Below are 13,134 nucleotides of genomic sequence, written 5' to 3'. Positions count from 1 at the left end.
TTAGTTTTCAAAGGCTATACTCACCTGCCCTTTCTCCTGGCAACTGGAGGCACATTCGCAACTGGAAGCACCTCGCTGAAAGGGAGAGCTGTATCTTGGGCGATTTTACCCCATGATGCTCCAGATGTAAATAAGCCTAGAAAATACCTCAGCCTGGAGAACTGTCATATTAGGGTAAAAAAAAAAAAAAAAAAAATCAGTAGTGGAAATGAAGAACTCCCTGTACATAATGTAATCAAGGCTTTAGAGAGCAGACAGGGTCGTGCCAGCTGATGCATGTTTTAATGTTGTAGATGGGTGTAGGACACAAGAACGTAGGAAGCTGCAGGAGGACAGACAGGAGACTGAAGTGGTAGAAGAAGGGAAGAAGGCTCTGCCTAAGGCACCTGACTCTTCCTGCTGTCCATACACTATGTGAGGAGGAAAAAGAGAAGTGTCTCCCCATCCAGGTGTGCAGGGGGGTGTGGAGGGGACGTCCTTTCCACAGAAACCCGCGTTCTGCAGGAAAGCCGGGCCGCTGCGGCCCGCCGCCGCCCCGGCACGAAGGGCGGCGGGAGACAAACGAGACGGGAGCGAGGGGCGCTGGCAGCCGGCTGCCTCCAACACGGAGCGACCGGCGTCGGGCGCAAACGCTTCGCTCTCAGCTTTTTTTGGGGGGGAAGAACGCCCCCAAAGCGTTACTTGGGTTTGATGGTGGACAACTTCGCCCAAGTGCCAGTTCGCGGGGCGGGCAGCGGGGCTGGCGAGGACGGGCTCTCCCCCGCTGCAGCCGAAGCCCTCTGCCCGGAGGGGTCCCCGAGGGGGCGGGGGCGGCGGGATCCCGCCACAGCTCCCCGCGCTCCGCTCCGCTCCGCGCCGCTCCGCCATGTGCGCGGGCGGGGAAGGGGGCGTGTCCCCTCCCCGCCGCCGCCGCGCCGCCTCCCGCTCGCCTGCCAGCCGGCACCGGCGGAGCGGAGCGGAGCGGCGCCGGGCGCGGAGCTTCGCCGCCCCGCCATGCCCGCGGCCGCGCCCCCGCCCCGGCGGGGCCCCGCCGAGGCGCCCGCCCGCCGGTGCTGAGGCCGCGGCCGCACCTGCGAGCGGCATCGCCGGGGGGACGCGCAGCCTCCGCCGCGCCCCGTCGCCTGCGCGGCCGCTGGGGCGCCCGCAGCGGCGCCTCTCCCGCCTTCCCTCCCTCCCCGCCCCGTCGCCAAGCGGGAGCCGCCAGCGGCGCGAGCGGAGCCGGAGCCGGGGCAGCCTCCGCCGCCCGCGCTGCCCCCCGCCTCGCCGCCCTGCCCTGCCCGCCCTTCCCCTCCTCCGTCCCGCCCAAGCCATGAACTTTGGCCGCGGCCCCTCGGTGGTGTTGAACGTCGGGGGCACCCGGTACTCCTTCTCCCGGGAGGTGCTGAAGGATTTCCCGCTGCGGCGGGTGAGCCGCCTGCACGGCTGCCTCTCGGAGCAGGACGTGCTGGAGGTGTGCGACGACTACGACCGGGAGCGGAACGAGTACTTCTTCGACCGGCACTCGGAGGCCTTCGGCTTCATCATGCTGTACGTGCGGCACGGCCACCTGCGCTTCGTGCCGCACATGTGCGAGCTCTCCTTCTACAACGAGATGATCTACTGGGGGCTGGAGGGCTCCCACCTCGACTACTGCTGCCAGCGCCGCCTCGACGACCGCATGTCCGAGACCTGCACCTACTACGCGGCGGAGGAGCCGCCGGGGGAGGCGGGCGGCGGCCCCGAGGGCAAGGGCCGGCGGCCGCCGGGAGCCGAGGGCGGGAAGTGGCTGGAGAGGATGAGGAGGACTTTCGAGGAGCCCACGTCTTCCGTGGCCGCCCAGGTCCTGGCCACCGTCTCCATCCTCTTCGTCATCGTGTCCATGGTGGTGCTGTGCGCCAGCACCCTGCCCGAGTGGCGGGCGCCGGAGAACCGCAGCGTGGAGGAGCAGAGCAGGTACACAGCAGAGTCAGTGAGGGAGCCCTCAGGGTAGGAGGATCCTTTATTTTCCCGCTGTCCGGTCCCCGTGTGTCCCGTCCAGTGTGTCCTGCCCCTCGTCCTGACGGTCCGTAGCTGTAGCCGCCGCCGCCGGCGGAGATCGCCTTCCAACTCCGGCCCTGAGCTGGGGAGCCGGGGGCGGCGGTGGGGGCGTCTCGGGGGAGCGGGCGCTGCCCTGCAGCTCCGGCTCCCCCCGGGCTCCGCCGGGCGCCCGGCGGCTCGGTGTGCCGGGGAGGGGCGCGGGCGCGGAGCCCGGCGGCGGGCAGGGCGGCCGCCCCGGGGGCGCAGGGAGCAGCCGTGCTGCGGGCAGCCCGGGGCCGGCGGGCAGGGTCGGGGCTGGGGTTGGGGCAGGCTCGGGGCTGGGGCTGGGGCAGGCTGAGCGCAGCAGCTGCCATCGGAATACGGCTGCTCCTCGCCGTAAGGGTGCCTCCGCCTGTGCGGGATCTCGGAGCTCCTGTGTCCCCCCTTGTAGGAGCCACGGGACTCCTTACCCACATAGAGAAGTTCAAACACTCGGGAAATCACACGGCCTTACGACTGGGGGAAAAAAGGGAAATAAAACCCTAAAAAAATGCAATTCCCTTCTCTTTTCCTTTGGGAAAAGCACAATCCCGTATGTAGTCTGCGTGTGTTCATACAGGTCCTTCTGCTGGAGCAGATCCAGCGCCTGTTACGGTTCTGCTCTTGCAAGATCTTGTATGTAGGAACAGCCTTACCCCCGCTCCTCTTTCCGTCTCAGATTCTCTATGTGGGGAACACAGGAGATGATCAGACTGCGCATTAAGCTCTTGCAAACGCATCACAGAAGCGCCCCAGTGTACGAATGTAACATGTTTACATTTCCTTTAGATAAAACGTGTATAAGCACACTAAAGATTGCAAAACAGTTGCAGAAACCAGGGCATGGGGTATAAGGCTCAATCCCGAGCCTTACTACTAGTAAGAACAAACCGTTTTTCATCTCCTTTGTGACCTCAGCTTAGGGTTACATCGATGCAACTCTGCTGACTTAAGTATTGTTGCACTTGCTCGCTTGCTCTCCTGTTCCCTAGAGAACAGAATCAAAACCACTCTGGCAGGATTTCTCCCATAAATAAAACTGACATATAAAGAAAGAAGTAAACATTTCTTATATTTGCTAGCTTCTCCCTTCTTTTAGACAGGATATTCAACAAAGTTTCCAGCTTCTGCTCTGCTGAAGGGGCCCTACAGTGAAATCACAGCCTTGTCATTGTGAAATCATCATCTTTTACCATAGAGTTAATTGGAATGTGATATATTATATCTTAGTAGCCAAATTAATTCCTTGGAAAGTATTTTCATAGTTTCCATTAGCTTAATGGAAAACTACACCTGTATTTCTCACTGTAGCTGAGCCAAAGAATTAATTGCATGAACAAAAAGAAAGCAGATACAGGTTGAGCAGCTGTTGATTCCTGCTTAGATTCAGATATGTCAAAAGTTGCTCTTACAGGTTCTTCCAGTTAAATAGCCTTACTTAAGCTTTGCAAGGTTATTTCAAAGGGTGGATGCTCTGGGTGATCTTTTTGTAAGGCAGCAAATTGCTCAGATACCCCCAACAGACAGGGAAAAATAGATGCAACGCTACCACAGCATTAATGGCATCGGTCATATCTTTGTTCAAGTCTCCATGGTGTGGGAGTCAATAACAATTTTTCTCTTGCTGAAAGAGTTGAACTTGCAGAGGAACAAGGTGTATGATGCGTAATTTTTCTTTCATAGTGCCTTTGTCTTCAAGAACATGTGTGTATTATGTACACACATAATTTTACTCTTCTGAAGGATTGCATATTGTATGCCAAGTGTTTGAAGGATAAGGTCCTAAATACTTGTAAGGTACAGTGCAGCCAAGCGCCTCACAGGGCAGCGAGGGCTGCTTTTAAAACCAGAAGGACCACTATCAATGGTAGGGTGAGTTTCTTCAGTACTGGTTGTAGTACTCCATGGAATTGCAACAAAGAAAGAGAGAGAGACGTAAAAGCTGTGGCTGAATGGTTTCTAACCACCTTCTTGCAAAAGTCTGTCGCATATAAACACCCATACAGGCTGTTTCACTTCACGTGTGACTTACGCCATGTGCTCTCACCGCACAGGAACCGATAGCAATTTAATGGCGAACGCATGGAGAACAGATACCAACGTGTTCCTTTCTGTCCGCAGCTGGTCACCTGCTGAGGTGGCCTTGCTCTCTCATGGGAGCCACTGCTTTCTTCATTGCATATGCTGCACCATGACTAAAAAGCCTGTTACATCTGGGAAAAAAAGGTGTGAGCTCCAGTTGCTTTTGAGTGAGTGATCCAGTTTAGTTACAACTACCTTAGACATGCCATAGGATTTGACCTAACATGCCTAGTTGTCATCTGGCGTTATTTCCCTTTATTTGTTTATATTTTCTTTTCTTTGTAGTTATTTCATTTAAAATGAGTTAGGTTTTCAAAACCTAATCAGCTAAGTGGCTTATTTGAAGGTCTGACCACAGAAATCACACAGGAGTGTCTGGGATTGCGTACTCTGGCAATACTGTCCATCTTGGGTGAGAAGGCTTTAAAAAATCTGGCCACTAGTTTCTGATACATTTAAAAGTTTGAAGCCAAAATCTGTCTTCTGTTTATTAACCAAGATTCCTTATCGAAATAAAGAAATGCTATGTAACATGATAATACAATAATTTAATTTTTTGGGGTCAAGAGAAATTGTGACATTAATGCCGTATGCAAGTGAGTTTTGACTCACATGGCAGTGTAATTACTAGTATGAAGACTACATTATTCTAAGAACATATTTTGAAAAGTTTTAGAAATGAAAATTGCATGGGCTTATCTAGAAGTCCTTAGGCTGTAGATTTTGGATGTAACTGACTATTTAGATAGCGTAAGCCACTGCTTGAGAAGAGGGGAGAACTGCCTCATGAAATTCAGCAACTTTGTTATTTTTAGTCTCTCACATGCTTGCTAATAAAACCCCCTGTCCTTCCCTGGAGGTTATGTTACAGTTCAGAAAGGTGCCACCTGGGTAATTTCTGTGGCTGAACTGTGGCAGCCGTCCCCGGAACGGCTTTGGGCAGCTGTAGTGAAAACAGCTCTAGCAGCGTGTCTCCAGCTTACCTGGACATCAGCGCTAGAAGCGAGGGGGTCACCAACTCTGTCATTTACAAAATCAGCCTCTTTAATGAGGTTTGCAGTGAGGGTTACTGCAGCTGCCAGCTAATACCAGCTGTGTTTATTTTTCTCATATGAACACCTCCTCACCAGAAGAGGAATCGAGCCCACCAAACTCTTCTCAGAAACCATTACCTTGTTATGACTTTTCATGGTGACCACACTCTCCAAGGGTGAACAGCCTACGGCTATTTCTGGTCCTTCGGAGTAACACCCTTTAGAGGGCAACAGAGAACTCCCTAAGTAAGCCTTTTGCAGGAGAGAGGGATGGGGACTCTGACCTCTGAATTTCACAGGTCTTACAGACACTGACAATATAATTCCCTGATTTGCAGAGGGATTGCCTTCCCCAGGTCCGTTCTCAGGATGAGGGATGAGTTATTAAATTTCTTGCATTTTAAAGATTTTTGCTCTCTTCCCTGCCTTGGCACGTTTCACTTTGAGCTAAAGATTTGCATCAGATTTGCACAGTTTAGGAGCAGACAGCAGGGACACCTGTCCCCCCTTCTGTTGCTTCTGGCAATTTCAAGTCATCTTTGCTCTCCTCTGAACTGTGCCAACAGATGCATACTGCGAGTCTCTGATCAGGGACCCGTCCATACACTGATCGTAAGCATAATCTTTTGGGGAGAGCTTCTCAAGCCTGTAATAGGAAGTCATCTGAAGCTGCTCGACCTAGTGCCAGCACAGTTCTGTCTGCCTGCATTTAAACTATTTTTCTAATGCTAAATACGAGTAGCTTGTTAGCACAAAGGAGAGACTGTTGCCCCTTTTCCACTTCCTAATCACGATTAAATTTGTATTGAAAGAATCACTTGCTTATCAAGCCTGTATGATTGCTGTGTTCTTAAGCAAAAGCAAATAAACACAGTAACTTATCCAACCAGCATCTCTCAACAGATGCCAGCAGGCTTTTTTTCCTCTCTGCAAAACAACAGCTTAAAATGTTGAATTTTAGACACACAAAAATCATTATTCCTTTATGGTGGTGGAATTTCAGAACACCCAAGTGCTCACATCCAACATCTGTTCAAAAAAAATAAGAACTTCTTTCCTGGGTAAGATCTAACCTGAAGACTGCATTTTTGCCAAGTTGAAACAGTAGGCTGAAGGTGAAGAATGGAACTACAGACCTAAGTTATAAACATGGACGTGGATTCTTCTAATGAATTTATGAGCTTTTTGAAAAATAAAGATAATACAAAGAACAGACGTGTACGACTGCCTGGCCACAGGAGAACCTTAACGAACTCACCAGGGCTAGGTGCCACTCGTGTTCCAAGCATATGGAAAAGATGCTGAGGACCCCAGGGCTCGAGATGTTCATATCCGGGTATCCCCTGAGAGCTGTGACAGGCATTTCCCCTTCCCTGGGGAGTGCTGGGTCATTACAGCCTCCCACATAAGGCATCGGAGTTTAATGCATCCAGGCATATTATTGCTACCAAAGCAGGGACAGAATGGAAAAAAAGCCAGCAGGGTTTTTAATGCAGGGAAACTAGCTGTTCTGTGGCCCTTACTCTACAGTTTGTAGTGAGACAGAAACCCTGTTCATTTCAAAAGGATTGAAAAAAAAAAAAAAGACATTTGCTGGAATGACTAGGAGTCTTCCTGAGCAGGAATTTGATCATTCTGGCTACTGCTTGGATGTTTTTCAGGTTTAATGTGCTTTACATGGAAATAGGCTTTAGCAACAATTTAACAAATCAGTGCTGACAGACTTTAATCCTGTCATATACTGTCTTTAATCGTATCATCTGTTTTCCTCATGTGTCCCGTTGACGTGTATGTTTTATTTACAAGCTTAATAGATAATAGTGCCACTAACAAATATTTTGGCTAGATTTCAACCAACTCACCAGGGGATATTTAAAGTATACAAATTGGCATGCTGGGGCAAAGCATAATGCTAAGTTGAAATATTCTAAGACATTCGCAATATGATTTTTTTAGTAATAACAAGCTAGTCTTGTTAGTGATTGAAAAAATAATTTCTGAAGTGGTTTAACTCCTTGTAGATAAAATAGCTTATTCTGAAAGGAAGTTATCAGATGGAACAGAAAATTGAACAATGATGGGATTACAGTAGAAACGAGGCTCACAAAGGCTTGTTAAGGACTGTTAAGTACCAAGAGGCTCAAAATTTTAGGAGGAAAAACCCTCTTAGATGTGCTTAGGTCTGGGACAACGGACAGTACGTTTGAGCAGAGAAAACCTGTAACTGAATAAAAATTAGGACTTAGTATTTTCTCTGATTATTTATAAATTTTGTGGGGAATCTTCAAGGAAGCACTTCATGAGTTTGTTTTTAATTTCCCTGCTCCTTTTTGAATACCAGCTATTTTATAACTGAACTGATGGGGGAAAAAAAAACAACCAAAAACTGCGATGGAAGTTTATAAAGTAGGTACTACATTTTACCAAATAAAGCTCATGATTTAATTATATAGTTATAGATTTTAATACAGCATTATTCCAGGAATAGGCAATAAAAGGTAGTCTGTCCTGTGAATATGCAGCAGATATTTTAAGAATTGATTACAGAAGATAGAGTAACTTTAATCTTCTGAGTGCATGCATTTTATTTGGCTTTAACTTCATACTCAGTTAAGTTCTCTTCAGGACTAACTGTTAAATTTGCTTTCCTTATTAGATGTTATTTATCCATTAACAAGGTTAGCTATAAAGATAAGTCACAACAAGGAGAGGGGGAAAGAGACTTGAGCTGAAAGTGGAAACGTAGTATGTAGCACTCCAGATTTCCCAACAGGCTAGAGGTTTCTAGCTTTTCTCACCAAAGCACGCACTTCTATGTGATTCACCAGGACTGCTGTAATCCATCTACATAGGCAAAAGGGAGTGGACAGGGGGGAAAAATGAAAAATGTTTCACCGATGGCTAAGAAGTAAGGAGAGGAAAGAAAAAAATAAGGGACACCCTTCTTCGTTATCTTCTCCCTAGCCAGGATGCGTATAATTGATGAGAACGAAGGATAGATGTAGAATGGAGAAATGGAAGTGCAATATATAACAGAGTGGCGGTAATGCATCTCCCACTGTCTTGATCTTGCTTTGTCATTTTTGCATCAGTGATGTTCCTTAGCTCTCTCCAAGTCCGTTCTACAATAAAAGGGTTCTTCAGTCCTTCCTACTGAAGCATAACTGAGTTACAGTATCTCTTGTGCTAGGAACTGCCAGAGTAAAACAATGGATTGATCACATTTCATGGATTTTGACTTGCACAACTGTTCCCCAAAGTTATACTGGACCACTGAATCAATGTTGATTCATAAAGACAACTTCTACTGAAGCACAACGATCAGGACCCAACTTCCTTAAAGCTCGACTCAGAGATAACCTGCCTAATTTGTGACAAAATGGAGGAATCACATTTCCAACATCATCCGGGCATCAGGAGGAAATACTGAGTGAAAAAGCTTTAAATTGTATAATTACAAATTGCTTTTTGATTTAAATGCTCCATGTCACAGGATACAGGCAGCACTACCAGAGAAATCTCATAAAATGTAGTGAAATAGAGTCTGTTGCAATTGTTGAATATTCCTGGCTGCAACTTTCTATCCAGATACAATTGTTCTTTTAATCATTACATGAGATCTCACCTCGCCAATGTATAAGTACATTCAGACTTTATCGGTGTGTCCCTTACCATGATCTTGCTGTTTGATTTTACTAGGGAAAGTCTTAGGTATTTCCTCATCATGTGTAAAAAGGATTTGAGAGAACTTACCCATTAACATTTTTTTCTTGATTTTTTTCAACATAAAGGAACGATAATCCACATTCATACAATAACTTCCATATATTCTGTACACGACTTCTGTTTAGAAGACATTATGATCTGAGCATTTTTTAAAAGAAATTAAATCTACATCTGAGGTAGTTATCACTCACTGTCATTAAAAGAAGCACTAGTTTTTTCATAAGCTTAATTTTTAAGAGAACACATAATTCGTAAGAGCAACCTATTTTTGAAATTCACAGGTCTTTCCATCAAAAGGTGCTAACATGAACAAGTGTTTTATAAGCCCTTTATGAAGAAAGGCCACTTGCTTACAGAACTTCGTTATTCATTAAACAAGAAAAACAAGGTCTGATTTTACGTGAATAACTATTTAAGTAATTAATTTATGTTCATTTAAATTTGCTGTGGCTGGAATTACAGTGTACCTTACGACTTTACATCAACTGACCATCACTGTTTCCTCCATTTTTTAGCATAAAACTTAAAGTGAATGAATAAAATGAAATTAATAAAAAATAAATAAAACTTTAGTGTATGAAACTTTTATGAAAGTTAGTTTATAGAGTCTATTAGTATAATCACAGCAGTTACAGAAGAAGATTGTCTTTCTAACAGGCCATTGTCTTAACAATAACAATAGATTTCAGAACTGGTAAAAATTATGCAGATGTGTTGGGGAAGTAAAATTTTAGGTTTGAAATGACAGTCAGATTATTACTTGGAAATCATTACGTTTCTACAGACACTACCTTGTTAGGATCCCCGCAGTAGCAAAAAAAAGCTCTGGTTGTATGTAGTATTTTCAAATCCCCAGTCTCACGTCAGTTTGGTTTCAGACCTGTTGATATAAGAAGGCATTGGTGACTGGCTTTTTCTTTGCTCAAACTGTTGGTGAAAAAAGATAAACAAAGGAAAGAGGGAAAGATTAGCTTCCATTCCCTCCTGTATTAAACAAGTGAGCACAGTCTGAATTCTTAAGAAAAGGGTTATTTTCAGATGTGAGATTTGAGACTACATGCACAACAGTTATTAAATAATCTTAGAACAACATTTTCATCTTCTGTTTCTACGTTCTACTGGTTTCAAGTTGAGATACTCTCATGTCTCATTCACTGCACTGGGACTTGAAAATATTTAAGAACATCCTGAAATCACCTTCCAGGATTTCTTTTCTTAAGGCCATTATTTGTATTTGGCACGAAGATGATCTTGCCTGTTGCTTTGGTTACCTTGACATTTTTGCTGCAACGCAGTTTAGGTGGAGTTACATTTAAAACAAAAGAAAAAAATTCAGTAATGTAGAACACAGTGGTAGATGGGAGGATACAACCTTATTACTTCGTGTACCCAATGATGAAAAATAAAATACCATCTGTACTTAGTGTGGCAATACCTATAAAGTTCTGAATATAGTTCTAGATAAGCCCTTGTTTGGGATGCAAATCAGGCAGACTGGTTTAGGTTGGTTCCTGAAGAGCCCATTTGCATGAATTATCCAATGCAAAAGCTGATTTCTGCCTACTCCACCTTCACTTCCATTTTAGTTTAGCGGTCTGGTTCTATACATTGCTGTTCATAACTAGCCAGTTCACTGATCCACAGTCCTTGGCATTCCCAAGTGGATCAGGCCTCACAGATTTAAAGCAAATGAAAAATTAGCCCCCAAAACCCAACCAACCAAAAAAAAAATCAAAAAAAAAAAGAGTGTTGTAGATAACGTTACACATTGGCATCGGTGGCATACCATTTCCTGTAGGGTTCCAGTTTTTGTAGGCATATTTGCCCAGTATTAGGATGAGTAGCAATCTATAATTCAAAGAAAATGATCAGTGAGTGAGATCTTTCTTAGCAATGATCACTTTAAACTCCTCACTAGATCCTCGGGATAATTGCTGAAATCTGGTGCTACACGCGTAGGATAAGAATAGCGTGGCTTTCTGTTTGTCGTTTGTGAAAGTCTGAGTGTCAGTTTGGTGGTATCTGTGAACAAACCAAACATCCACTAAAGCTTGTGCACAGAACATAAATACTGTACTTTGTTTCTTTTGACAGGATAATTGAAGCTATCTGCATAGGCTGGTTCACTGCAGAGTGCATTGTGAGGTTCATCGTTTCCAAAAACAAGTGTGAGTTTGTCAGAAGACCTCTCAACATCATTGATTTACTGGCAATTACTCCTTACTACATCTCTGTTCTAATGACAGTTTTCACAGGGGAAAATTCACAGCTTCAGAGGGCTGGAGTCACCTTGAGGGTCTTAAGAATGATGAGGATTTTTTGGGTGATTAAACTGGCTCGTCATTTCATTGGCCTTCAAACACTTGGTCTGACTCTGAAGCGTTGTTACAGAGAGATGGTGATGCTCCTTGTCTTTATCTGTGTTGCTATGGCAATTTTCAGCGCACTTTCCCAGCTTCTTGAAAATGGGCTGGACTTGGGAACAAAGAATAAGGATTATGCCAGCATTCCTGCTGCTTGTTGGTGGGTGATCATCTCGATGACCACAGTTGGTTATGGTGACATGTGTCCTATCACTGTACCAGGAAGGATTCTTGGAGGAATTTGTGTGGTTAGTGGCATTGTTTTATTAGCCTTGCCGATCACTTTCATTTATCACAGCTTTGTGCAATGTTACCATGAGCTCAAGTTCCGATCCGCTAGGTACAGTAGAAGCCTCTCTGCTGAATTCTTAAATTGACCAAACTTGCATTCTGTTGTAGTTGCTTGCTAAGCTTTGTCTTAGAAGAGAATGGTGGAAGGTCCCTTCGCGTGTCCTCCTTGACTGGATGGTCCTATGGAACAACATTCTCGCCAGCCTGGAGAAAGCCCGTCACCATTCAGACAGGAAGGATGGCCATCTGCCTTGGGCACCTTGCAGGGAGAGGGAGTGATGTTTCAAATCTGAGAGAACAAAATAACAAAAGAGGATTCAGAAGTCCTCAGACAGGCCAGTTTGGTCTTCAGTTTGCCTTTCCACACAAAAGCAGAACAAAAAATGGGCTTAACACTGAGATCTGTCATTCCCATAATTACATCCTATACTATTCTAAGCAACGTGTAGCAGAAGTTTTTCAAAGATTTCAATATCTAAATGCTCCATAGAGGCATTGATAACTTCTTGCCTGAAGTATCTCCACTTTTGATTCAGATAACCAAATTAGATATTGAAGGAGAATCACTGCTACTTTTGAGCTTCACAACAGAGTAGAGCTGGTTCTGTAACTCAGGAAAGATGAAGAATGTAGGTCTGTAGGGCAAAAAATCTTAAGGCCTGATTCTGATCTTTGATGAAGCACAAGAATCTTCTGTAAAACCAGTGAAGTCGGTGACATTGCTCTGAATTTGGTAATTCAAAGAAGTGCAAGAAGTGCACCTCTGAATGTTGTAGCAAGGACTTCCTTATCCGCAATTAATTTCTTCTCTGGAACCAAATCGTCAGTAGAAGCAAGTGTTGTACTTTATAAAGATCAGCATAAAAAAAATCAGGCATTGATAAATATATTTTCTGGTAGCTTAGTGGGGGAGCTATCCAAATTTTACGTACATTCAGTTCAACTCCATCCACCTGAAGTTATATATTCATAAGCACAGATTTTTTTCCCCTCCATTTAATTAAACATATATATCATAGTGAAAGTTCTCTAAGACAAATCGTAAGTTTCCATCACGTGAAACAGTCTGGAGAAAGCACTGGAAAACAAGAGTAGCTGCTCCCTGTCAGATGAGGCTCTCATCATCTTTAAATTCTGCAATCCTTACAGAAGGATACGCTTTACTTTAATGGAAGTTTTAAAAACAACTGTAAAAAACCCAGAGCATATCAAAGAAAGTAAAGTATAGAAGTGTGAGTTGCGCTTGGCAAAACAGTATATTCTCCAATGTAACTAGAAAATTAAAATGAATCAAGTTAGGTTCTGAAATATTGTTCACTACATTTCTTGTGTAGTACTGCTTAACAGCATCGTTCAGTATAATTCTGAAAGGCTGCTATGTAGAACTGTGCAGTTAGATACTAAAACGCATTAAGGTACAGCTTTACAAATTTGGGTACCAATAAACATCAACAGGGAGCTTTCTTATTAACATGGAAATTCAGAGTCATCAGCATAGTTGAATTTGGTGTGCTTGCCTGAAAATACCGTGTTTACTATTACTGTGCTGTAGAAGCATCTTTTATATAGATATTTGTTGAAAGCTTTAGAAGTAAAATAAGTAC

General features: G+C 44.7%; 1 protein-coding gene across 2 annotated transcripts; it reads left to right on the top strand.

Annotated features, from left to right (window-relative positions):
* Positions 1-1,306: 1,306 nt before the first annotated feature.
* Positions 1,307-11,616, top strand: KCNG3 (potassium voltage-gated channel modifier subfamily G member 3). Of its 2 annotated transcripts, none has more exons than XM_087774793.1 (2): positions 1,307-1,932; positions 10,971-11,616. In XM_087774793.1, the coding sequence occupies exons 1-2, from the start codon at positions 1,310-1,312 to the stop codon at positions 11,614-11,616; spliced, it is 1,269 nt and encodes a 422-aa protein (XP_087630919.1). In that variant the 5' UTR covers positions 1,307-1,309. The 2 variants fall into 2 exon arrangements, with proteins under 2 accessions (XP_087630919.1, XP_087630918.1); XM_087774792.1 differs by having other exon boundaries at positions 1,307-1,965.
* The last annotated feature ends 1,518 nt before the right edge of the window (positions 11,617-13,134 follow it).

Source organism: Nipponia nippon, unplaced genomic scaffold (assembly GCF_047370975.1).
Source record: "Nipponia nippon isolate SJK-2023a ecotype South Korea unplaced genomic scaffold, ASM4737097v1 scaffold_4, whole genome shotgun sequence".
Lineage (NCBI taxonomy): Eukaryota > Metazoa > Chordata > Aves > Pelecaniformes > Threskiornithidae > Nipponia > Nipponia nippon.
This window is presented reverse-complemented; position numbering and strand designations above follow the sequence as displayed.

Excerpts from the sequence above, each read along its gene's own strand:
- KCNG3 (XM_087774792.1), top strand. The coding sequence starts at position 1,310 with ATGAACTTTGGCCGCGGCCCCTCGGTGGTGTTGAACGTCGGGGGCACC. Across the intron at positions 1,966-10,970 it reads TCAGTGAGGGAGCCCTCAGG|GATAATTGAAGCTATCTGCA; the intron begins GTAGGAGGATCC and ends TTCTTTTGACAG.